The 27964-nt window shown below is 36.0% G+C and overlaps 1 protein-coding gene across 5 annotated transcripts; it reads right to left on the bottom strand.

Annotated features, from left to right (window-relative positions):
* Window positions 1–18: 18 nt before the first annotated feature.
* LOC105042994 (serine/threonine-protein kinase PCRK1) lies at window positions 19–27964 on the bottom strand. Of its 5 annotated transcripts, none has more exons than XM_010920386.3 (5): window positions 27596–27964; window positions 26014–26421; window positions 19698–19958; window positions 2675–2797; window positions 19–727 (listed from the first exon to the last, which is right to left on the bottom strand). In XM_010920386.3, exons 2-5 carry the CDS (start codon window positions 26389–26391, stop codon window positions 206–208), a joined length of 1284 nt encoding a protein of 427 aa, XP_010918688.2. In that variant the 5' UTR covers window positions 26392–26421; window positions 27596–27964; the 3' UTR covers window positions 19–205. The 5 variants fall into 5 exon arrangements, with proteins under 5 accessions (XP_010918688.2, XP_073112388.1, XP_010918689.2 ...); XM_073256287.1 differs by having other exon boundaries at window positions 27661–27964; XM_010920387.4 differs by having other exon boundaries at window positions 27702–27964.

Raw genomic sequence — 27964 nt, 5'->3', positions numbered from 1 at the left:
ACAATAGAGTGATACCTATAACAATGCAAAACCGGCTTTGCAGCTTCTTGTTGCTGTTTTGCAAACAAACTCAGAAATATAGAGAACCTCTCATCATTGATTTGACGATTACATACATAAATACAACAATATATTGCTGCTCAATGTAATTAAGCTAACAAACTTCGTACCAGATACTTTCTCATTATCATCGTCACAGTCATCATCAGTGTGTCCTTACAAGCTTTGGTGTCCATCCTTGCCACACAAGCCGTCTCCCTTCTACTTTCAAATCCCTAATCCTTCTCTTCAAGTCCAGCCCTCTCTTTGTACTTTCTTCAGAAGTTGTCTCTTCTAAATAACCCCTCGGAGGAGGGTTTGGAGTCCCAGTCTCCATATTCTCTATGATGCTTTGAACCATCTCTAACACTTCACTCATCCTTGGCCTTGATTTGGGATAGCGTATCAAACATCTGTTTGCCACAGCTGCAAGTTTTGTTGCTGATTTTAGAGTATAGTTCCCTTCTAGCCTTGGATCTACGATCATATGAAACTTCCTGATGTCGGATATGTATGGTTTAACCCAATTCAAGAGCTTCTGCTCAGCTCTTGGGCGGTTCCTATCCATTGGGCGACGACCAGTGATAAGCTCATAAAGAACAACACCATAGCTCCATATGTCGCTCTTGGCAGTCAAGCGCCCAGTTTGGATGTACTCAGGAGCTGCATAGCCAATGGTTCCCATAACCTGTTAGGTTTAGATTATAGAGGAATCAGACTCGTCTTCAAAGCATCTTTATAGATAATGCAACTCTACTACCACGAATATGGTTTTAGTTACACGATAATTACCATTTTGTGGATACTGGACAATGAATTAGTCTAATACTTTATCACAAGATAAACTTATGATACATGAAGTCATGGGTTCCTCATTAATTAGTGAGTTTCTAGTCACTATGGAACAGCCACATTCCCAAAACGCTCTCTTGTTGCATGACTAACACTGAATATGACAGCTGAAAATATAAAAAAAGAAACATGTACCACCAGGTTTCTAATCAAAGTATAATTTTAACGATCATCTACTAAAACTCTTACCACTAAAAGCTTCCTGAGGGGGTCTTTTTCTGGGCTCACTGGCTACACAGCCCAAAGCATCCAACTGCTATGTTATTAGTTATTCAGAATTGCAGATTACAACCTTTGTCACAACAATTTCCTAAATGTATATGTAATAATTAAGATAGAGACTACCAGGAAAGAACTGGGAATCCTAACTAACCGATATTTGTTTCCAGATTCTGATCATTGTAGATGTTAATTACCAATCAAATTACCCCTGCAAATAACTTTATGTTCATGATTGCGTCTAAAGTATTTTTTTTCATTTTCAATCTTTTTTTCAAATGTTCTAAAATTCAGTGACATTTGTCAAATGCCCTATTCCCCTTTCGCAGCTACTTTAACAAGCCACTTCCCTACCTTAAGGGCAGCTAACAGGATAATGCATAGGTTAGCTTCGTATTGTTTCAAACTGCATCATTGGATGACCCATTCAAATTTTGGATATTCTTTGCCCAGATCTGGCCCCTTGACATTCCTACCTATCCTGACTTCTCTTTTTCTCTCTCCTTTTATCCTTCCTGTTAATTTGCAAGACATTGTTCCTTGTTTTCCCTTCAACTTGGTAAATATAAAATTACTGATTTTTAAACAATGCTAACTCGAATATGGTTGCCACAATCACATCCTGGGATGCCACAGGAGTCCAGGCAGATACGTCAAGGGCCCACCACTAGAAGCAGCTAACTGAAGCAGGATTATTTATGCATAAACCTCGGAGGCATTTCACTTAGGGGCCACCTAGTGTCCTGGTAATCTTGAAAAAAATGTCAAATACTACATCTAACTAACATGCATAAAGATACCAACTTTTTGGTTCCAATTTCATAAATCAAGGTACAAGCAACTAAAGTTTCAGAATGTTTTACAAGCCACGCTCGACCTAATATCTACCTCAAGTTGTTGTCAAACTCCTGGCCAAGACAACCAGAGACAAGAAAGAATTCTGCCATCAAACATAAGAAGACTAGTTAGTGGAACAAGAGACCTCCCTTATTGGTTCCAGAGTTTAAGCTCGTGCAGCAGGAAAGCAACCGTATAAGGATTCCTAGACATGGAAAGAAGCTACAAAAATGGAAGCAAGAGACCATTTGATCTGACAATTTGCATTTTTTTCTCAACATACATGGAGGTTAAAAATTAATTTTAGGAAAATCACAATACTTAAGTAAAACATGACCGAGCATACATAGGATAGTCACATACCCTATCACTTACCATAAGTTACCACAAATTATATATGAAACCTCTTTGAATTAATTCATTTCATTATGTAGATAAACTCTGATATTTATCAAATTGATTAATAATACACCATGCAACACCTAGATGACACTTAGGATTCTAGGCATCCGACCATCTATGACCTAGATCAAGACTTTGCTATCAAACTTTTAGAAGTTTTCCCACATTGTCCATGAAAATTCTCATGTAAATGCTTATATTCCAATAATAAGCATAATAAAGAAGCTGGAAGAAAGTGCTTAATGTTATTAACAGAGACTAATACTGGCATGATATGCAACAATGCTGAGGTGTCTAGAACTCTAGATTATTGTATTATACTCACTGCTGTTGAAACATGACTTTGTCCTTCTGCTGGTCCTTGTCTAGCCAAGCCAAAGTCAGACAATTTTGCATTCCAATGCTCATCCAAGAGAATGTTGGAAGTTTTCATATCTCGAAAAATTATCTGTACATACAGATCATTTCAATATATAAAAGCCTTTGCAGGGATCAGCATGATAATCATTAGCAATACAAGTAGGCTTGAGGTAAGCAACTAAAAATCAAAAAAGGCCATGTTTTATTGTATTTTTATTGATCAAGTATTTTAGACTGGTGGCTGTCTATATGTTGGGATGCTAGCTAAAATAAAAGCATAAGTTTAAATGTTGTTTTATTGGTTTATACAAGTATTTATAAGACAATATGTCAAAGACATAGTTCTTAACTCTGACACATCAAGTAACCAAATGAACATTTTCCCTACTCTAGCATTTACTCATTCTGTTAGCACTATCCCCAACTGCATGCATGAAGAATGAAGATGTTTATCCATTATTTTTAGCATCTTGAAAAAAGTAGGGGGGAAAGGAAAATGCTATGAGGGTCAATTTGATTGCCCATAATAGCCGTACATCAATACCCTGACCAAAGTAGTACAAAGTTCTCTTATGAAGGCATACTGTCTGACTGTTACTTCATTCCAAATAAATTCAATTTGTATTATCTGAACTCAGGAAACATTTACGCCAACCTATGGTAACAAAGGATCTCAAGTCCTAACTAAACACCATTGCAAAAGCACCAGTAGTATAAGTGCATACATTCTGCACCAACATTTACCAAAAGTACATCAGATGCTTAAACAATTATGAATTTAAAGACAAATAGATAATAAACTCCAACTAATTACACTGGTTTGGTACAGTACACTTTCCACTAAAGCTTTTGGATTTTGATTCCATTTGACCATAGGTACGTCATCATTGTATAAAACGTCCGATAAAAGGATACATACTTGACAAAAAAGAGAAAGGGAGCACGACCCTTCATGATGATGAAAGCTTTAAGATGGAAAAGAGCACGACCCTTAATGATGACAAAAGCTTGAAGATGGAAGAAAATGTAGGCAGTAATCAAGATCTCTTATAACGAAGGGAAGGATAAAGAGGTAAATAGTGAAAAAGTCAGAGAGAAGAAGGCATAAGGAACTAATGTACTCAGTATGGTTCATATATTATTTTAAATAGGTGGTTGGCTTTTGGTCACCCAAATATGGTATTTAGGCTGCTGCACCAACCCTAGCATGCTCTTCTACATTCTACTTATTCTGTGTAAATTCTATATGGAGAGGTGGCCAGCAATAACTGGCCCATGCAGTTTAGAGATCTTCTAGAAATGCTACTTAATCTCATTTGAATGAATAAGTTATATAATAAATAAAAGATGACACTTATCTACTGGATGCAAAAAAGAAGGACATGCAAAGATGGAGCAATATATCAGAATATATATAGCATCATTAGGAGAGGTGGTGACATTATCGAACACTTTCAACTTGGTCACCATGATTGGCTAGTGCATGCTCCATGCGCAAAACTACACCAATTGTATGAGAAAATGAAGCAGATGGTTGCAAAGGCTTTTTTTTTTTTTTTTTATCAGTGAATTCAAATGTTTCCATCAGATATGGCTCTCGCATATGTATCCCAGAACCAACCTAGTATACCATGAAGAAGTGACTGAATTAAAACATCTAATAATAAAGACTGGAATCCGGAATGGTTAATTTGATATGATCTATAGATTTTTTTTTCTTTTTTGTCTGAAATTGCTTCAAGCAGCTCGAAAATGAATAAGCATATTCTGCGGCAGATTAAAAGGATGGACTGAGACAGGGTTGTTCAAATGATCTGAGAAGCTCAAATTCTGCTTGAGCTCAACCTGAATTCATGCTCAAATTAAGCTTGGTTCATATTTAATTGAACCAAGCTTGAACTCAGTTCATAGGCTCTAAAAATTTATATATGGTGGTAGTGTTATATTACACATATGTAACAATAATATAGTTCTTAGTACGGTGGCAAATTAAGACCCGGCCCCCAACTGACCTGCCTTAAGCAGGTTTGGGTTTGACATAAATATGTCCAGGTCATGAACAGGTTGACCTACCTAAAGCAATTTATTAAATAGGTCATGCTTAGGTTTAGACCTCCAACCTTTTAACAGTTGGGTCAGGTCATGACTCCTCATTTAATCTATTTAAAACCTACTTAGCCCATTTAAAAATCACTTAAGCATTTAAGACCCACTAACCCATTGAATCTAACTCGACCCATTTATTAAACAGAATATGCAAATCAGATCAGGCCACATGGAGTTGTTTCTTAGTTTGGTGGTTTTTTTGAACTTTTTTCCAGTTTTGATGTTGGTTTCAACTTATTTCTGGGAATGAGGTCTTTTTTAAAAACTCCATTTTAAATGGCATTTTTAAGAGTAAAAATGCTATTCCAAATAGTGCTTTTAGTGCCAACTCAGCCAACTTGGCAGCCTATGCTGGAATATTTTTCTTTAAAAAAAAAAAGATAAAAACATCATTTTGAATGGCACTTATAGAAGCGCCTTTCAGGATAGCGCTTCTAAAAATGCCACACCAAATGATGCTTCTAAAAGCATCATTCTAATGGTATTTTTAGAAGTGCCATCTTCAATAACGCTTTTCGACTAGTATACATCACAGACTTTAATTTTTTTTCACTTTCTCTCTTTGTGCAACCTTGAATCTCAACTCAAACAGTGAACGTCTCATTACCACTGATCATTGCCGTCGGTCATTTCCCTCTGCCCCCAGTCGTTGTCGCCGGCCATTGCCACCGGTCAATTGCTGTGGTCAATTCTCTCTCTCCTCTCTTTCTCTCACACACATTGCCGCCGGCCATGTCTGAGTTGAAGCCAACGGTCAGTTTTCCATTTCAAATGACATTAATCCACATTGTGTTTGCCCATTCTGTATCTCTTTGTGTTTGCCCATTCTGTATCTTTTTGTGTTTTTCTTTGTGTTAGTCTTTCTAAAGCATTTGTAGTAATGACACTGGCTTAGTGTTCTTGAATGGAATATGCATTTGAAACAATCAGCTGCCTACACATCAGTGATCTTTTAGATTCTGTTTATGCCCTTATTGTTATTTAATATTTAGAGCCTGTCTACACATCAATTACAGCACTACGGATAATTTTTATTATAACTTCTTTTGGAAGGTAAATTTCGTTATTACTACACTCTCTTTCTTTCTTTCTGAAAGATCTGAGGCTTGCTTTGTTTCATGAGTAGTGCAAGTTAGGACTTAGGACACAAATACAAAAGCTACAGTAATGCTTCTGCTTGTCTTGGGGGTAGAACAGGTGGAAAACATAAAATTACTACTAGTGAGGATGTTTCGTTTGATGGAAATGAAAAAAATTTTGAGTATGACTAATAGGTTTAAATTCTCAGTTCAACCACCTTTGTGTTGTTTCGAAATGCATACAACTACAGGACATTGTTGGTTCATATTCAATCTGTTAATTGAATTTTAGTTGGATGGTCGAAAATTTCTCTGTTATGTGTTTGCCCATTTTTTTTCTTTTTTAAACTTCTCTCTTGGCAATTAATCCATTGCCTATTTCGTTGTGTGTATGTGCATGTGTTTGTGAGTTTGTGGAGCTAGCTATTCATACATTAAATTGAATTTGAGTTGTATGATTGAAAGTTTCTCTCTTCTGTGTTTATCCATTTTTGCTTTATAGTGATATTCTTTTGTTGGTTGTTATCTTGTTAAGTTGACAGCTACAGTATATGTCCGTGTGCTATTGTATTGTAATGGTACAATAGAGAGCGGTATTGATGGAGTAGAATATAGTGTGCATCTTGTACAATTCCATGAAAATGGATAGAGGCCAATTTTGTTTAAAATTGAAATAGTACTGTCCTGTTGTTTTTGGACCGTCGATGGAGATTATGTATGCTACGACATTAGTTGAGGATGATGAAGACGTGGAAGAGATGCTTCCATTTCCTATAAAAAATTCTGAATGCAAGTGTTTGGAGTTATATGTTGAGAAAGAAGAAATTGTCCACCCAATATTGCAAATGCTCCGGGCACGACACACATAAATGTTATTTTAGAAGCTTGTTAACATAATCAGAGAATACTCCATCACTTTCTCTAATATCCACACATGGCTGGTCAAGTCCTATGATTGATCATGGTATACAGAATGTGGGTCCCAGCTGCCCTAACACAATGCCACTATGCTATGATCCTTGGAGGAATGATGAGGAGAGGAGTCCTATGATGACAAGTCCTATGATGAAAAGTCCTATTATGACAAGTCCTATAATGACAAGTTCTATTATCAATGAATCCACATATATGGGACAAAATGATAAGATTAACACAGGCCATGAATAGGCAACCACTAGAGCTAATGTTGATAACCAAGGTATTGAGTTAGATGAAGGTCATGGAGATGAGTATTGGCCTGGTGATAGTATGCATCAGGATGAAGATCAAGATGATACAGTTGTGCCACCTGTTAACTCAACCTGAACCACGCATGAACCACCACAATTTTTCACTAATCTGGACATACCTAGTGGCAGTGGAATGGCCACTAGTCGATACTTGCAGAAGGGCTACTTGTTTTGGAACTCAGAAATGAATGAATTTTTCAAAGTATAGCTTTCTTAAGTAAAAAGAAGCTTAAGAGAGCTGTTAATCTATATCATATACAAAACCACCGGACATATATCATAGTTGAGTTTAAGCCAAAAATTTAGGCAATTCAGTGTGTATCGTGTGACAGTGGAAATGAATGCAAGTGGAGGTTACGCGCTTTATTGTCGAAGAAAAAAGATTTTTAGACTGTCAACAGATACGAGGATCCTTATACTTGTCTATATGAAGGTCTAAGTCGAGACCACAAGCATATCAGTTCATAACTCATTGCTACTGTGGTTCAACATATTGTAGGAAAGACCCTAGTATCAATATTGAAGCTATTATGGCAAGTGTGAAAGAGAATTCCACTACACTCTCGTACAAAAAGTATGGTATAAAAAACAGAAGGCCCTAGTTGATATCTATGGAGAGTGAGACATCTCTTATGGAAAGTTGTCTTATTACATAGCAGCCCTCCAAAATGCAAACCATGGTATCATTGTACACTAGAACTTCTTCAATATAGCTGCTTCGGATGTAAGACATCTTAACTATATTTTTTGGTCTTTTAGGCCATCCATTAAGGGATTTCAGTATTGTCGTCCGGTTATCAGCATTAATGGCACCACCTCTATAGAAAGTATAGAGGTAAAATGCTTATTGCCACACGTATTGGTGGTAAAAATGAAATATTTCTACTGACATATGCTATTATCGATAAGGAAACAATCGCCAGCTTGAGTTGGTTTCTCTATAATTTAAGAATGCATGTTGTGGATGAAGTAGATGACATATGTTTAATCTCTGATCGACATCCTGAAATTTTAAGTGTCATTATTAACCAATCAAACGACGGAGTCTACCACGTGCATATCATCGATTTTGTTTGAGGCACATATGTAGTAATTTTAGTAGTCGCTTTTTCAATGTACAACTTAAAAGAATGGTTTGGCAAACAGCAGTACTCATCAAATACGTAAGTTCAATTTCATCATGGAAAGAATTAAGACAGTAAATGAGAGGCTTGGAATTGGTTGTCTAGTTGGAGCCTAAAAATTGGATAATTGCACATGATGGTAGATTGCGGTATAGCATCTTAACGACAAATTTGTTCGAAATCTTCAAAGTGTGCTACAAGAAGCTAGAAATGTCCTGATTACAGCATATGTACAGATGACATTCAATTGGTTGGTTAAGTACTTTTCATGTCAGGCATGCACAAGCAAATAAACATATACTGGAACAGCCACATAGTTTATTCACTCTTCATATTGTCACAAAGATTATCCAATATCAAATCAAAGCAAATCAGCACATTATAACACCTTTCAATTTGAATTGGGATGTGTATCAAGTTGTTCCACATAGGCAATCCGGATATGTAAGGGCTGGAGGTAATAGCCAAACCATGACACTAAGTATTAAGACATGAACATGTGGAAAGTAGATAATCTACAAATATCCTTGTTCACATATCTTAACTGTGTGCCAAGAAATTGGTATTTATTTTGCTCAGTACGTAGATGACAAGTACTCAATTGGAAATTATATTAACACTTAAAATGGTGAGTTTCATCTTGTCCCTATGAAGACTATTGGATATATCCGGATATGTACACACTACTCTCCAATCCACATAGAGAGAGATCGAAGCAAAGAGGTTGGCCTAAGTCAACATGTATCCAAAACGAGATGGATTCAAGTCAAGGTGACCGTAAAAGTCATTGTGGCATTTGCAAAGAAGGACATGATCGACGAAGGTGTCCTAGAAAGGCTGAACACGCAGGAAGATCTTAGTAGTTTATGTAGGAGCTTTAGTCTTATGTATTGGGAATTAACTATCATACCATTTTGTTTGAGTTGTATGATATGGAAATGTTGGAGTTATGTGTTGTTATACCAGACATTTATTAGTAATGAATTAGTGGCATCAAATTCAAAATGTTGTTAAATTACTAATCAAATTTTGGATTAGTGTGTGATTTCGATTAATGCATTGGAAATTATGTCTTATATCATACTTGTCATACTATAATAAATTTGGAATGTATTCCATTGTTTTAGATTCATTAGTGTGTTATGACTTACGATCCATGACATCCGGATCCTTGAGACTGCAGTATTCTTTCATTACAAGAGATCCATCAGTCACAGGCCATATTAGATGGCAATATGAGCATTCCATTCTTGCTCTTACTATTTATTTTTTTACGATTGGAGTCTTCTTAAAAGTATATACATTAATTAATTATTCTATCTTATTGCAGAAGGCCAAGACCCTTCGATTACGACAAGTTAATGGTGATTTTTGAAAGATGGAGAATATCCCAGATAGAGTTGTAGATTATTTGCAATACATGAGGTTCTATGGATGTTATCAGATTGGCCGGATACAGTTGGATATTGGTCTCATTATTGCCCTTATCGAGAGGTGGCGCTCGGAGATACACATTCCACCTTCCATTTGGTGAGGCGACCATCACGTTACAGAATGTCAATATCCTCACGAAACTACCAGTTGATGGCAATGCAGTTACAGGAGCTGATCTTATGGATAGCATTCCAGAGTTGCTGGCTATGTGCATCTGGTTATTAGGGTTTGAGCTGAGGTCCAGTTCTTTGACCATCCACGTCTAAGGATAGAGTATTTGGATCATCACTGTCGACAACTACACATTGAGGATGATGCACCAGAGGAGATGGTGCAACAGTATGTCAGAGGTCAGGTATTGCGGTTGCCAGGGGGTGCTCTTTTGCCTGATACTTTATCTAGCAAGGTGAAATTAATATTTTTATCATTATTGGAGGATTTAGACTTCACTCATAGGCTCAGTTGGGGCAGTATAGTCCTAACTTGTCTTTATAGGGCTATGTGCCACAGTTCGTACCATGATCAGTCAAAGATTGATGGTTATCTTGTATTATTGCAGATATGTGATATAGAATTATTAATTTTCTACATTCTTTTATAGTTCTATTGGGACATATTATGTATGATTTTGTTAGAATTGACAAATTTGGGTATAGAAAAGGATGCCGACTATCAACCCATTGCGGAGATAGTTGCTTGAGATGCCACCGGAGTAGCAAGACCCCAATATTTTATTCAGACTAGACACACCTTGGGGATATAGGTATAAAACTATTGGATACATTGCTTGATAGTGTGCTTTTAATCCGATGAATGTTAAATTGATTTGAATACACTGTTACTTGTTCTAGCAGATGGAACGTTGCATTCGACGTTCATAACATGTCGATGAATGTGGCACGGATTTACAAATGCCAGCTGGATATACTGCTTGATATATGTAGATCGATAATTTTGATTAATGTGCAAATATTCTTTTATAGTATTCGTAATCTACTGAAAAATATGCTTACTAATCGAACTTTATTTTTAACTCTATCAGTTTTGGTGGAAGCCATACATAGATGAAAATCATGAGATATTGTCCATATTACCACAGATGTGCACAGATGGACATGATATTTGGCTTGTTAGGATACCCCATATTTGCATTGATGTGGTGGAGTGGCACCTTCCAAATCATATGTTACGCCAATTTGGCCAGATTCAGGATATATCAGAGAAGTTTGATACCAGCCAAAGACTTTATCATGTTGATCGGTAAGGAGAGCCCATGTTGATTGACATATCAAGTATGCTGAATATATCACCATTTAAAATGCATGATGAGATCACATTGTTCATGCTGATCACATATTGGGAGGCATCCATATATTGAGGACAATATGGCTTGATTTCTTAGCATTATAATATGGGTCATTGAATAGCCTTAGTATGCAATTCCAGAATATGAGGGTGAGAATCACTATACGCATTTTGGTAAGGCCATGAAATTATGCCTTATATCAATATCATATTGAATTTTAATTCATCAAGTTTGCAAATTACTCCCAATTAACTATGTTGTATAATTTATACGAACGAAGCGTTGGGACGAGATAGCGATTTTCATGCAGCATACCATCGCTGCTAATGATGAATCGAAGCGATTGATCATACTAGGCCAATTAAATGACACTATCAGACATACATATCAGGATATTAGGCAAGTTGATCACATCATACTGGGTCACCTATGGCATCACCATATGTTCCAGTGGCATCACCATATTTCCTAGATATGCGGCATGAGGGCTCCCCACATATCCCTGAGATGCAACATAATACAAGCAGTAGGATTGTCCATCATCATCGATGCCATCTTTCACTGAGCAAATGGACATTGCTCTATTATTGGGCCAATTTGATCCATTTTTGGCATCTTCATCGATGGCATCAGATCACATATTGTCGCATATACATGAGCATCATGATGATCTAAAGTCAGATGCTAATTTTACTGTGGCAGAGTGTAGGCCACCTGTACACAGAGGTCAAGAGTGAGGGCGAGGTTTAGCTCGCACCCACATTGATGTGGTAGACCCTACTATTGATGTAGGAGAGGGTGTATTGCAAGTGATTCAAAGGGACTCCCAATAGCTTTTAATGACCTTTCAAAGAAGGTCAAAGCGACCATTGGGGGACCACGGCCTTATGGTACATAGGTTGCATTATCATAGTTTAGCTTAGTCAATTGTTTGAGTACATTAGTTTTTATAATTAACTAGCTTTATTGAATATATTTGTATTCTCCTATGCCTGTTACCTGGCTGAGGTAGCTTGATTGCCACTTTGTATATCTTATGAATGTTGAACAGGTCTATTGGAGTTTGGGAAAAAAATATGGATGTGCCATGATAGGCATTTTGCTATGATTTTGGTTGTCTTATTTATAGGAGAGATGCTGCCGAAATTTCATCAAAATTTTACCAAAATATTCAGCATATAGTTATAAGGGGCACAGTAAAACCTCATATTTGGTTTGAATCATCAAACCAAGCAGTACGTAAAGGCATTAGCAGTCTTATCATGCTTGCAATAATGTGTTGAAGTTTATGGTCATATCAGTGTTTTGAGCAAGACACATTTTATCTCAAGCTTTGTGAGAAGTAATTGCTGGAGTTAATGGCATTTTATGGTCACTTTTAATCTGGGATAAAGCCAATTGTATATCAAATTATCTATATATTTATCCATATTGTTATCAATATCTTTATATATATATGTGTGTGTGTGTATGTGTGTGTGTGCATATATATATATATATATATATATATATATATATATAATATATATATATATATGTATGTATGTATGTTGTTTTTTTTGTATGTTGTTATTTATTTATGTATATATGTATGTGTGTGTGTGTGTGTGTGTGTGTGTGTGTGTGTATATATATATATATATGTATTATTATGTATGTGTGTGTGTGTGTGTGTGTGTGTGTGTTGGTGTGTGTGTGTGTGTGGTGTGTGTATGTGTGTTATTATGTATGTATGTATGTATGTGTATGTGTGGTGTGTGTGTGTAGATGTGTATATATATATGTATTATTATGTATTATTTTTTTTTTTTATTTATATATATTTATAAAAGTAATAATGACAAAGCTGAAATAGTATTTAGAAATGAGACAAGATACTAATTTTCTTTTCAATGCAATTGTTATGATACTTAAACAGAGGAGGTCTAAGCATGCACGACCACTTTTAAAATAGCCAGAATCTTGTGAAATTGGATCAACTTATAAAAATCCTAATCAAAAAACGACATTTCGTATGGCGCTTCTAGAAGCACGTTTCAGGATCACTACAAAAAAGTCACATACACCCACATTTTTTAGTCACGTAAAGTACATAAATGGATAAAAGGTCAAATTCTGAAAAAAAGGTTGTACATACCCACGTTTGTCAAACGTGAAAAGGCTATAATTAATTTTTAACTTACGTTTCAATGATTAAACGTGAGTAAATCAAATATGCTAATGAATAAATGTAGATAATTCAAATCTGCTAAAAAATATATTAAGTATTGGCGGAAAGTGACTGGCGCCAAGAGAGGAGCACCAAAACAAAAAAAAAAAAGAAAAAAAAGCAATAAGGAGAAAATAAACCACCCCCATCCTTTTAGTTCTGCTTGTCCCTTTTCTTCTCTAATCCCTACTCTCCATACCTCCTCAAAACCCTCGAAATCCCCATTCTCTCCACCTCCACACTCGTCGTCGATGAGAGATCTCCTCCGAAGAACCCCAGGTATGGCCTCCAAGAAAACTTTTTATTCTCTCTTTCTATTGCTCTCTCTCTCTCGAACCCTAGCCACCACACCCCCCACCCTCCCGACCTGGCCGACGGCCTTCCCTCCCCTCGCCAGCGACACTAGCGACCTCTCCCCTCTCTCAATCCCCTCTGTCCACCCCCCGGCACCACGCCGCCACCACCCTTTCTCCTCCCTTTTCCCCCACCCTTTTCTTCGTCCTCTCAAAATATATATATATAAACCCATGGTCATGTCCTCAAAGCTCAAAGTCGATGAGCTCCGCACCCAACTCTCCGCTCGGGGCCTGGATGCCGCTAGCACCAAACCCACGCTCGTAATTCCTCTGTGTGTGTGTGTGTGGAGTCCATCGACCTATTTCTTAGATTGTAGGTACGGAGGCTGGATGCGGCCCTCCGCAAAGAACAAAGGAAGAGGCATCAGAGATGCCAGGGAGAATGGCACCTTCAAGCGGGCAAAAAGAGGTTCAGAGATGAGCCTAAGGTGGGCAATGGGATCGAAAGGCTTCGAGAGATGAGTGTCAAGGAATGAGGGAACTGGCTTCCCGTCATGGGTTGTCAGCTAATGGGCGAAGATGGAACTCGTGGAGAGGCTCTCTGTGGATGCGGAGAAGGGTTCTAAAGAGGTTCTTGAAGGTTTGGAGCACTAATCTTCTTCTTTTGATGGCAAAAAATGGATATTTGTTTTAAAAAAAAAATGTAAGTTGGCTTGTTTTTGAACTTGTGATGGTCAGGAGAGGAAATCAAGGGGAGTAAGAAGGAAAAACTGATTACAGCTACCAAGAAGGGTGGGGCGGTATTGGATCAACACCTTTCGGATCATATAAAGTCGAACTACCATGATTTGCATCAAGTGCATTACATTCTTTGTTCTTCTGCAATTATTAGGTGGTTGGAAGTGGATATGTTTACAATTTCTTCTTCTTTTTTTTTCAATTAAATGTTGGTCAATGAAAATAAGAATTAATGAAACCGCTTACTCCTCTAACCTCTTTTCCTTCAAGATACTATAATCCTTTAGATAATTGCATACTATTTCAGCATAGCAAAATCCACTCTTTTAGTTATGAGATGTGTTGATACTGGAGTCCATAGGCAAATCATTAAACATTTCTTTTTAATGATTAACTATCTCAATGAAACTTATTAACTCTTGTTACTATGACGTTATAGGCTATGCTGGACTGTGATTGGTTTCTTTTCTTTTTGTTTCCTTTTTTTTGTTATTTTGTATAATTTCTTCACTAATTCTCAAAATCTGTCACCTATCTAAGAGCTAAGATACCTCAGATATTATCATCTACAATGAGTCCTCAAGCAACAGAATAGTATTTATGGTGAAAAGTATTTATAAGGCATGTTTTATTGTGAATTAATGGAACTTCATCACTTCTGTGATTTAATATTTTGATATGAGTAATATGTTCATGCTTCTGTATATTGCTTTCTTGTCTAGCATGACCCTGGTTTTGATTTATCATACCGTATTGGTTGCAGGAAGGTGAAGTTTATGATGCTATTCTGAATCAGACAAATATTGGAGAAAACAATAACAAATTCTATGTCATTCAAGCTCTAGGTTTGCTTATTCTGTTTATGATTATGTAAAGTGTCTCTTTCTTTTTAATGAATATTATGAAGAATACAAATACCGGTTAGTTCTTCAGGTCCATCTTTTCAATCTTTGGTTATATGGACCTTTGAGGCAGAAACAATGAAAATTGTCACTTTTTTGCAATCGTACATGCTGCAGAACCTCTTTTCGAAGGTCATGTAATTTATATTTTCTGCTTTCTAAGTGGAAATAAGCTCTTTATTAGTTGCATTATTAAATGAAATATAGTTTTGCCTTATTACTAGGTCAGATAATGCTTGATTTATGTTGATAACTTTATGTCATATCTAGTATGTTTTTGGATGTTTGAAGCCTAACACAGGTTTAATTGCAAAATCTGATGATCGTAGGATATTCATGATTTACAATAGATGGGGTAGAGTTGGGGTGAGAGGTCAGGATAAGTTACATGGCCCTACACATCACGAGAAAGAGCGATAAATGAATTTCAAATGAAGTTTCTTGACAAGACAAAGACAGTGGTCTCATCGCCAAAATTTCATATGTTGCCCTAAACGCTATACTTGGTTAGAGATGGACTATAGTGAAATAGAGAAGGAAACAATTATGCAGTGCACTTCTACACTTGTGACCCTTTCTTCTAATTAGTTATTTTCTGCATAGGAAACTTAAATTTATATTGGTATAATAGTTTATCTTGCAATTCTAAACTAGCACTGGACTTAATTATCAGGCTGTAAATAAGTGTGATGACTCCATCAGTACTCAACTTCGAGATACAAAACTTGAGCCACACGTTGCAAAGTTTATATCCCGATCTGCAATATCAGCATGATGAAACAGCAAATGTTGGAGATAGGCAAGTAACTTATGTATCATATTTCTTACAGACTCTAAATTGTTGGTTTATTTGACATTGTCACTGGAGACACCGCATAAGTAAAATCATTGAATAAATGCATATATATGTTAGTCTATCAGTCATAATACAATCATGAAAATAAATCGTAAAATAGATGCATATGCTAGTTTATTTGCCAAAATAGAATCATGAAAATATGCCACTTCATAACACTAGACTGATCAAGGAAACATACATCTATTCATGACTTCATTTTGACTGCTGCATTAAGATGCACATCTATTCATGATATACACTACGTATTTGGAGAGGTACTTCCATAATCTACTTTCAGTTGTACAAAACTTGAAAAGCTTGTGTTGATAGGTTGCAAATATGCATAAATCTACTATGTGGAGGCAATAATTATATACATGCACATACATGCAATCGCAATCAACAATCTTTTCCCAACTATTTGGTTCAACTTATGAGTCCTCATTCACCAACATTTTCTTCTTAGGATTACTTATGATGCTATTTTAAGCTTATCAGTCAAAAAGACTAAAGTTCCCCTCCTTACCAAAACTCCCTTAAACCTTTACTGTACATATCCATACCATGCCAATTGATTCTCTACTAATTTGTCTTCAACTGCTCTAACTCCTTTGTTATGCTCATATTTCACTCTATTAGATTATGCTTCCTACTTTTAACAGACATCTGTCTCAATGTTCTTATTTGGGTTACATATGTAAACATGCACGCACATAAATACATGTATAATCACAGCAATCTATTGCTTGTACAATACCATAACTTTAACAAGCTAGCTTTATGAATCAAGCTATGATCCATTAAGTTTGGAAAAGTTAAACAATTTACTTTTGTCCTGACCAAGGCATGCCATATCGGTATTAGGCCCCATACTGGTTCCATCCTTTACTGTGTCGGTAGTGGACCGATTCGAGGTATGCCTCCTCTACTACGTACTGTATGGTACGGTATGGTATGTTTTGGACCGTTGGGATATGGTATAGCATATCTTGATCATGACAATGAATCTCAAGGTATTGATTCCAAGTTATCTGCCAATGCAACTTTAGGCAACACACTTGCCATGGTACGTAGAAGGTCAATTAGCTATAGTCAAACCTTTCTAGTTTTGCATGCAATTTCTGAGTGAGAGTTTGTCATGCAATTTATGCTTATGAAACTTGAGAATAGTCATGCGAGAATATCTAAAACTGGGACAAAGCAAGAAGCGGGAGACATGAGAGATAATAATGTGAAAACAGTGAAATGAATAGATAAGATATATGTATGCAAAGGAGAAATTCTGGCCAAGTAGAGCTTAAAATTTATGTTCTAGATTGAGGTTCTATATCCACTGGTTCTGAAAATCTAATTGAGACCTTGAGGGATGTTCTTTAGTTTAAATTGAGCTTTGGTCTTGTTATGTGCAAACCCTAAGTTAAAGTTTAATATCCACCAATTTTTAAGCTCTATTTGAATCCTTGAGGAATGTCGTTGTGGTCAAACTGAGTTTTGGTCTCGTGTGTACAAATGCTACTCCCTGGATACGTCCTCCATTGGCTTGTAGATGGCTTTGACTTTGTGTCGATAGTAATTTGATTGGAAGGTGGTGATAGACTCTCTTTGACATGATCTTCCAAAGCCCCAAGTCCTTCAAGGTTCATTAGTATCACTATGAACAACTATTAAGTAGTTTCCCATAACCAGAATTTACAAAAGGAAGATTATGCAAGTATCATTTAGATGATTTCATCAAATGAAGGAGATCAATTTAAAAACCAATATCCAAATATGGATCTTCAAAACACTTATAATGAGCATGAAGGCAATGCACATCCAAATTCTTTTTATGAAGTTAAAAAGATTGTGCCGTCGAGGGAAAAGAAAGTCCAGAAAGATTCTTCGCTATTTTCCATTAATCCCCAGACTTCAAAGGATGTACATGTGCTCTGAATTGGTTGCAAAAATGAGATGACATAAAGAAGAGCGAAAAGTAGATGGCATCTTGAGACATCCAGCTGATTCATCTTGTTGGAAATCTCTTGTTGTCATTAATGATTTTGGATTTGACCCTCGAAATGTTGGCCTTGGCTTGGCAAAAGATCTCCATACTAGCAATTATGACAATGAGATTGATGTGGAGGATGAGCACAATGTAACATGAGAAAGAGATAACATTGAAGAAATTAAGATTGTAACCTAGTAATAGTAACATATTTCTATGCATATATGAACAATATTTCTATTTATTACTTGGTTTCATTGTACTAACATCATTCCTTTTAATTGTGTGTTGTTGCAATTATATTTGTTATCGAATAAAAGTCAAGCTTTAATGAAACATGATGTGGGCACTCACATTGTTTGGTGGAAAGATTATGTATGTATCTATATACATATATTTTTAATAGTAACTTAAGCTTTAAAATGATATATATATATATATATATGTTGTTTTCTTTCTGTTGCAGATTCAGGTCGGAGATATGATGGATGGTGCCAAGAAAAGATAAGGATTATCTTGTTGATGGCTTCATATATTGATGAACTCTCAGATTTTGCAAAATTAAGTTTTTGGTGTCGTCAATTCAAGTTTACTTTATTCTTTTTTTGGTGTAGCAAAAGTGAGTTTAGAACTTATGTATAAAGTGCAAGAGATCAGCTGGAACTTGTTTATTCATATTTTGAGTTTTAGTATTTATTTCTTTTATATTCAGAAATTTGATGGTGTATGGCCTTGTTTTTTGGATTTTGATGAAACTAAAAAGATTGTTGGGATAATTTTTTTAAAACCACCACTATGTATGTTCAATTCTCTTTAATACAATGGTGAAGATTATCTTATTTGCACTTGTTTTATCTCTTTGAAGCTATTAGTCTACATATATTATTCAGTAGTACAGGATGCTTAAATAAGTTACCAATATATCATTTCTATTTTTATTTATTATTACAGATGATCCACATTTTGAAATTAGATAGGACAGTAACGTCTAAAAGTTGATCATATACCCACGTTTTATTATTGATAATAGAGGTCTATTTATACACACGCTTTGATAACTCCCACGAATTCTGATTTGTGTGTATTTAGTTACTCACATTTAATAAAGGAGGATGTACACTAGGTTTATACCCATGTATATACTCCCACCTATGTTAGATGTTACGTGGGTAAGCAGGGATACACATACGGAAAGAAATAACGTGGGTATAAGCTACACCCACACCGAATATATCCACGTTTAACCAAACGTGTGTACCAACGTGGGTGGAGACGTATCCCCATATTTTTTAGATCTTTACCCTTATATCTTTCATGTGGGTGTATCTCAGTTTTCTTGTAGTGGATGATACTTCTAAAAATATCATTCAGAATGGTACTTTTAAAAGCGTCATTTTGTATGATATTTTTAGAAGCGCCATCCTGAAAGGTGCTTCTATAAGCACCATTCGAAATGATATTTTTATTTTTTAAAAAAAAAATATTCCAGCATGGGCAAGCAGGTTGGCTGAGTTGGCACTAAAAGCACCATTTAGAATGGCATTTTTAAAAAGACCCCATTCCTAGAAATAAGTTGAAACCAATACCAAAACCGGAAAAAAGTTCAAAAAAACCACCAAACTAAGAAACAACTTGGTTACATGTTTAAAAGCAATGCCTATGATCTACAAATTTTCGATAACACAAAAACCACCGCCTATGATCCAGGGAAACATGAAATTGACATAAAGGATAACAAAATACCTGGAAATCTGTTTCTTCATGCAGGTATGTCAAGCCACGAGCCGCATCAAGAGCTGTCCTTAGTCTCATGGCCCATGGAAGAGGTTTAGCACATCGAGCTGACAAATGATCCTCCACGCTCCTGTTAGGCATAAATTCATATACAAGAAGACGCTGCATTCCTCTTTCATCATCTTCAGCACAGTAACCAATAAGTTTGACAAGATTTGGATGTTCAACCACCCCAAGAACATGTACTTCAGTCAACCATTCCTTATGCCCCTGAAGACAATATTAGGATCAAAATGTTTTCAAAATACTTTCTTTCTAGTTGATCAAAACATTAAAATTAAGCAAAAATTCACAAGTTCACAGAATAATTAATTATTTAGAAAAGAATTTGAAGAAAAGGTAGCAAGCTCAGCTAGTTAGGCATTTATGATGTAACTCAAGTAAAATTAAGATATGGAATCAGAAATTGGATATGTTACTAGGCTATCCAAACATTCTTAACCCAGATGTCTAAACTTTTGCTAGAGATGAACTGATCTAAAACTTCTATGGTTGGTGAATAACTTTTTTCAAACTACTACCATTAAATAAAAGAACTGTACTGGCACAAAATTAATATAAGTGAGAAAATATTTCTGGGTTTTGTTTTCTGGGGCAGGGGTAAAAAAAAAAAAAGTCTATACAGTAACTTGTTTCTATTAACAGTTTGTATCTATTTGGTGCATGCCCATTCAAGTTTACCCGAATACAATTATTGGACCCATTATATTATGGGGCTGACTGTGAACACAAATTTACATATACAGTTTTTCTTATTATTCCAGACACTTCAGAAGGGGAAAACTTGTCTTACTAGGGGCAAGTGTTTCAGTCAAGCCATTAAGCACAAAACCAATAAAACAAAAAAAGTTGTGTTAAGAATGAAATCCCAAACAACAGTTAAATGAAGAAAGCAGGTTGACAATCATACAACAACCATGAAACATGCCTTCACTTCATTCTCCCTGTATTTATATTAGATATATCATTTTTAACTCTCCATTTTTCAGCAGAATGAATCGAAATAGTAATTTTTATCACATCTTGGTATCTCTAGGAACAAATCTTTATTGGAACATCACTTCTTTTTTTAGTTATACTATATTCACATTCCATTTGCTCTTTGGCTCCACCATATTTTCATTATTTATCCTTATAAAGCTTTCTCCAAAATTCCAGTGTTAACAGATTTTCTTTTTTACCTCATCGACTTCTCCTGTATCATCTGTGGATTGCATACACTGTCTTCTTCTAAAGCATATAATGAATGGGTTAATTAATAACATGTGAAAAGCAATAAGCGCTCAAGTTTAACTCTGGGCATCAGCCAACCACAGCATTAGGGAAGTCACCTGACTTGCTGCAAATAATTAATGCCTGTTTCTGTTTGCTTAATTATAAATGTCCTTTGGATCTCTATACAACCCTTAGAGAAAACCTTTTTTCCTTCATATGTAATAAATTAAGCTTGTTTTACTGTACCATATGTTTTCTCTGCACCATGGCGAAAGTTGTTTCAGTGTTTCTCCTTTCTTTAGTAATCTCCATGAATTGCCCAAGGAAAAATAATATCCACATTGTTGACATTCTCATCATAAAACCAAATCAGTTATTCGAGCTGGTTTTCATTTCACAGGCTTGATGATGAAATGTAATAATAACACATTATGACTTGTACATGGGAGCTAAAAGTGCACTAACATTCTGAGACAGGCAAGAATAATAGCATTGGCAATAAGGAACAACTATTCTAGCATAGGCAAGAATTGGCAAATAAGACAAACAGAAACATTGTCATAATCTGTGGTGGAACAATATTTTCCTATTTGTTTTTGTTGTCAAAGACTTTGCACTGGAGCAAGACCCATTAATATGCAATCAAGTAAATTTTCACTTACACAAGGTCTGGCCAATTTTCTCCTAAAATTTCTACAATGATGACAGGACCGAGCACATGGGTCCTTTCTCTGAGGTCAGATTACTGACATCTCAACCATATGAATAGCAATGCACTTACTTGTTGAGAAAAGGAGATTTCATGTCCAAGTTACATTAACTGATTATGGTTAACCATTAGTTCACATCAAGGTTTTAAATATCGGTACGGACCCCATACCATATTGTACCATACCGTACCAACAATAAAAAAATCAAAAAAAAAAATCTCACCCTCCAGCACCAAAAAAAAGAAAAAAGAAAAAGAGAAAACTTGTCCGAACCAGACTGAACCGTACCGAACCGATCGGTTCAGGCTATTTTCAAAATCCGGCCGAAACCATCCCGGTTCCCCACCAGTCCGGTTTGGGGAACCGGGACGGTTTGGCACGACCCGAACTGCCTAATTCGAGATAATTCTGAAAACCATGGTTCACATAATGATTTTAAGATTACCAATACAGTATGAAGGATACAGGTCATTTTTTATCATTCCTAAGATTTAAAATATGAACACAATTGGGTTACACTGTTGCAGTATTAGCTTGATAAAATTGCAACTTTATGCTTCTAATAGCTTGGTTGGCAAATTAAAGGTGCGTGTTTATGGTGTTTACTGCTTGTGCTTCTTTCTTCTTGTGCTAATAGGGTATTCTTTTCTTCCGCATTTACTCCTATTTCTTCTGCTCATGTTCCTTCAATATCAATCTCTGTGTTTTTCACCTCAGTCCCATATCTTGATATGTCTGGTGTAATAACGTCTCAAATCTGATGGGTCATTACCTAGAATAGTGGATTCTCCAAAAGAAGATCAAATACAGATGGAGAAGTGGGAGATTAGGTATGCTATGAAAGGTTAAATGAACTCAGCCCCTTGAGGGGAACTGATGGTAAGATCTGAGTTTTAAAATATTTTGGTTCATCTCATATGAACCCACGCTTTTTTTTTTATAAATGCTCTTATACAGTAAGCAAAATTCAGCCCTTAGCTGTCATCAACTATATAACTTTTCAAGCACTCAATAACTGAAAGGTAATTATTAGACATTTGGAACAGCAAAGTGAAATGACTCCTGATCAAAAAACTAAACAAATTATGTGATTTAAGAGCAGATGCTCTCTTTGTATTTGGGGCAAATATTCAGTCACCTTTTCATTTCCTTGTCAATTCACTCAGCACATATTGCATAAATCTCTCTGGTACTTTAGCATGTGATCACCTTTAGCTACTGGAAAGAAATTATTGACAAATAAATGTTTCCTCTTGTTCTACCAAATGCAAATACTTTTGTTCCCTAAATTATTATCTATTGTTTGGGAGGGGTAGAGTTAATTTATAATTCTGGACCTCTGGTGATGATGTTTGGGAGGTCGGCTAAAATTGATACCCCAAGCTGATCAAAAGAGATACGTGGTTACAATATGGACTTCTCTTATATCATGAAAATAATTTCATAAGTAACAATTTTGTTGCATGACCAGACCAAACTTCTCCAGTAAAGCAGCTTTTCAAGATCATTCATGAATGAAACTTAGATGATTTATAGATTACCCCCACATTTAAGTTTCTAATAAGTGGTAGTTTCTTTTCTAAAGCATCTTAAAACTATTCTTTCTTTTTAATTTTTTACACATAAGCAACTCAGATCTGAAAACTTCAAGGTTGCTTAAATCCTCATAAGCTAAGTTATGGGCCTGAAACATTGCCTTAATATTTACCAAAGATGTGTAAAATGCTGAACAACAGCAGTGTATCTCATAGAGCCCCAACCCTGTAACTATTAAAGAAATGTATATAAACAAGACGAGAAGATGAAGGAATGTCATCAGATGGAATTCCATACTATGTATTATCAATATAAAAATGAATGACAAGAGGTGAATGTTGTCACATAGAAGGTCTGGTATTAATGTATACAAGGAAAATAGCGGATACCATTGAAGCGCGTTAAGATTTGAGAGAAAAAAGTAGGAAATTTTAGTGGCCATCATCATGAGGGTAAAAGGTAGTTTTGCAGTGGATGGCATTCAAATAGACTAGGAGATCAAGAAGATGTAACCGCAGACTGACTACCGAAAAGTATTTGCACCATTTTCAATGCCCTAACTCATTCTTATCATTTCGTAGTTTGGTTACTTCTTTTTTTGTATTCCATTTGTAATTTGCTCATGTCAATATACATTATATAGAGTTGGATAAAGGAATAACTCTTTCAACTATGGTATTCCGTATCATACTGTATCGATGGAGAAGCGGTTCAGTTCAGACTGATTTTTCGAAAAATGGCCTAACCGGACCGAACCAGTCAGTTCGGCACGGTATCGGCCCAAACCATCCTATACCAGGCAGTTTGGTCCGGGTACCAATTCGGCTTGATTTTTTTTTTTAGCCATTGGGTGGGATTTTTTTTTGATTTTTTTATTGTCAGTTCGGTTCGGTACGGTATGGTACCGTACCGTACCGGCCGGCAACCGGCATGGGTTTTGGTACCGAGTCCATGAATCTTGCTTTCAACTTTGTTCCTTGTCATGCCAAGAAGAGCAGTCCCATGCATAAAACGTGTAGAAATGCAGAACTCAAGACTCAAGAGTGACAAACTAACAAGGAAAAGAGTGAACTTATGGGGGAAAAGAAAGCACTTAATATAATATCCTGTCCCACAAGCAACCATGTTTCATCACATATATCAGTCGGCTTTATCGACTATCAATTTCAGGCTCCAGCTATTTCAATGCTGATACATTATATCAGTAAAGAAAACAGAGATGCAAGACCCAGCAGAAAGCATTCATGATTACTTATCTGTAGCAAATTTGAGTTTATATATATTTTAAATGACATGCATCGTTAGTACACGATAATCTATGATCATTTTGTTTCAGGGTAAGCACGTGTGAAAAGAATCCGAGGGGCAGCTCCCTCACATTCTATATTACCCAACTTCAGTTTCCACTGCCTTTTTTTTCAGGTTTTTTTCTTTACAGGAATGCCTATATTGGTCTGCATGATAGTTCTGACTCTGGCATTGATAAAAGAGCACATGTGACAGAGTCATTTATTGTTCTTTAGCAGCAGGAAAAGCATAGTTGATTGAAAATTAAAGTCTCATTAGCATCAATTTTCAAAAAGAAATAGCACAATGATCTGCCTCAAATTTGGTTTCTACGGTGACAGAATCTTTCATGCTTTTCTACTTTCTAGTGCTTCGCTTTTTCAAGGTAACCTTGGTGACCATGCTCTAAGTCTCAGCAACAGGTCCGATATTGGTGACTACAGTATCATACACCAGCATATTAACATGTGATAAATTGTTGGAATCCACAAAGCACCCATAACCATGCATTCGTAAGGGGACATATCAAGCCCCCAGACCATACCAGTACCATATCAGGTTGGCATGGTATGTACTGTACTATCAAGTGCAGTTGGGTACTTAAAAACTTGCCTGGCAAAGCTTGTAATGGAACCATAAAACATGGGAATTTGTTCATATGCAATTAGTCAAAGAAAATACATTGTCAGATCTGTGCATATGAGTTTCGCTGTACATAAGCCCACTGGACAAACTAGTAAACCAACTAAATGCTTGTATAAGACCTTACAATCCAAAGTATACCATTTAATTCAACCAAAACCACAAAAAAAAAGGTTACCTAATTAGACTGAAACCCAACTTTAATCCGATACTGAAACCTTAGGCCCAATTTTTTAACATCAAAATGACTAAAAAAAGCCAAAACTTGAAACATAAAACAAGAAAGACTTGAATACAACATCAACATAAGTACTTGCATGCATCAAATGGGCTTGTATAGTTCAAGTAATGCCTAGGGAAAGAGAACTAATTCGTAACAACTGAAAAATGATAAAATTATTTCCATTGAGAATCCTTGTTTGCATCAGCAAGCCACTTAGATTATCTCTCCATTTGTTCTCCTCACAGTAGCTGACACCCCAAGCATTCATATTCTTCTATATCTATAATGACAAACCCAAGTGCATTGACATAAGCAATAAGGCAAATGAAAATTGTCACCAAACTAACAAATAATTGGACTAAGATTTAGTGTTATAGACAATTTCATACCGATAGTTAGACTAAAAGTTTGATTACATGATAAATACACAAATAGAAGATTATTTATAATTTTGTATTTATAATATCGTAAAATCTGTACCCAGACAGAACTTTTCCTTCTTGCTGATTGCCAGCAAGATATTATTCAATGATATGAAGAATAAAAACACAATTTTATGAAGAATAATAATAAAGTGATATTTTTGAAGGAAAGGAACATAATGAATCTAATAAAATAAACTAATGAATAGAAAGGACTGTAAATAACTCACCTGCAGCCCTCTGCGACTGAGTTGTTTTATGGCAACATCTTTCCTTGCATTTGTTTCAACAGAGCTCCTGATTGTGCCCCTGTAAACGCATCCAAATCCACCTTCTCCAATCATTAGTGAGCGGCTGAAATTCCTTGTAGCATTCCTCAGTTCTTCAAAAGTGAATGTCCTGAGATTGCTTGACCTCTGTAAGAAACTAGGGAACTGAGACCTCCATATGGAATCCGCACTCATGTCTGAGACACTTAGAGAGTTGAACTCAGATGCTGACATCCTCATATCACGATCTGTTGATGTGGTGCTGCTTGACATAGCAGATGGAGACCTCCTTTCTTGAGGTTCTCCCTTCTCTCGATTTGATAAAGGGAAACACTTCATAGCCCCACTCCGTAAGACCCCTAATTTACTCTGCAGATTGAAATTAAGAAAAGAAGAGAACCATAAACCATGAACTTTTTATATCACAAAGAACTAACACATCTCAATTACATCACAGATAACATTATATACATCATTAAGATACCCATAAACCATCAGCAATTCACATCAAAAGAATTTGTTGCACACTAAGATCTAGGGACTAAAATTTTGTAATTTCTAATGAAAGAAAAAGACTAATGAAATATATAAGAAATATATCAACAAGGACCAACAAGAAGTATATTTTTCCTTCTCTCAAATCATGTTCCAAAGAGGTAACCTCTAAGAGTGAAAACATGTCAGCTCTATAAGAGCAGAAGTCATTATTTTCCTCCCATTCAAGTTTCAGATACGAAGATTAATACAAGGGAACCTGGTTTCTTCAAGAGAATCCTCCACCATCTTTAATTTAATTATAAAAAGACACATGTAGCTACTATGTTCTTTAGAGGGGAGGCACTCCTTTCTGCACAACCATCCCACTGAAGGAAGAATTTGCATACTCGAGATACTGAAGTACAACCTAGCCCAGCAATTATGCAAGAATAGCACAAGTCGCTTTCTAAGAGTAAAAACTAAAAACCTTTCTTTTTTTTGGTTTAGAATATAACCAACTTCTCAGTAATTCGTGCAAAACCCACCTTTACAATTGTCCTTTTAAAACCTCAAGGAATGCCATTACAGAGTAAGTAATGAAACAATCCAAAATAACCATCATTTTCTCTCTGAACCCCTTCCAGAAATTCCACAGGCGATCCTCTATAACTCAATTCTTAAGAAAGTTAGCAGGTAACTCGGAGCATTATATGACCAAATCATCTTATAATCAAACAATTAGCATAAAGGAAGCCCCTCGTAGTTTGCTAAAATCTTTCTCCTAAGATTTTTATTGATTACCAGCAAAAGAAAAGAAAAAAAAAATCCAACAATTATCCAAATGAAGGGATAAATTAACTTCGTTTTAAAACGACACGAAAATCCATTTTTTTCCCTTCAAAAACTATCTTTCTAGCAAAGCTCAACAGCACAAGCAGCAGCAGAAAAGAATGAACCAATACATTCGTAGAAATTCCAAAAAAATTACCCAAACAAAAGCGCAAAGAAACTTCCCCTGCTCTCAAAGGAATACAAGAATCCACATTTTTCTGTTCAAAAATCCTACCTTTCTAACAAAGCGTGCAGCAAGACCAGCAAAAGAAAGGAATAAACCAACGAGTTCTCAATTACTTCAAAAAAGGAGCTTTCTTTTGAACTCGAACTTTCCTTACAGCGAGAGTGAGCAAGAACCACGAGTCTCCTTTATCTCTCAGGGGTTTCTCAGAGAATTCCAAAAGCTCAAGAAGGTCCTCAGATAAGAAGAGATGACAACGAGCATCCCATGACAAGATGACCAGTGAAATGCAAGTCAATGCGGTAGGTTTCTGCTCACCCAACGATGGACACCTCACCAGCAAGACGTGAGGTCTGGTGAGGGAGAGGAGAAACGGTTGCGAGAGCGACCGGAAATGGAATAGGCGTGAAAAATAGGCTT

This window comes from Elaeis guineensis, chromosome 4, assembly GCF_000442705.2.
Source record: "Elaeis guineensis isolate ETL-2024a chromosome 4, EG11, whole genome shotgun sequence".
NCBI classification, from domain to species: Eukaryota; Viridiplantae; Streptophyta; class Magnoliopsida; order Arecales; family Arecaceae; genus Elaeis; species Elaeis guineensis.
Note: the sequence above shows the minus strand (reverse complement) of the source record. Positions and strands in the feature narration are given on the sequence as shown.

Coding starts and splice junctions, on each gene's coding strand:
- LOC105042994 (XM_073256286.1), bottom strand. Junction 2,798..19,697: donor ATGAAGAAACAGATTTCCAG/GTATTTTGTTAT, acceptor CTGTATGTACAG/ATAATTTTTCGAGATATGAA. Junction 728..2,674: donor AAAGTCATGTTTCAACAGCA/GTGAGTATAATA, acceptor TAAACCTAACAG/GTTATGGGAACCATTGGCTA.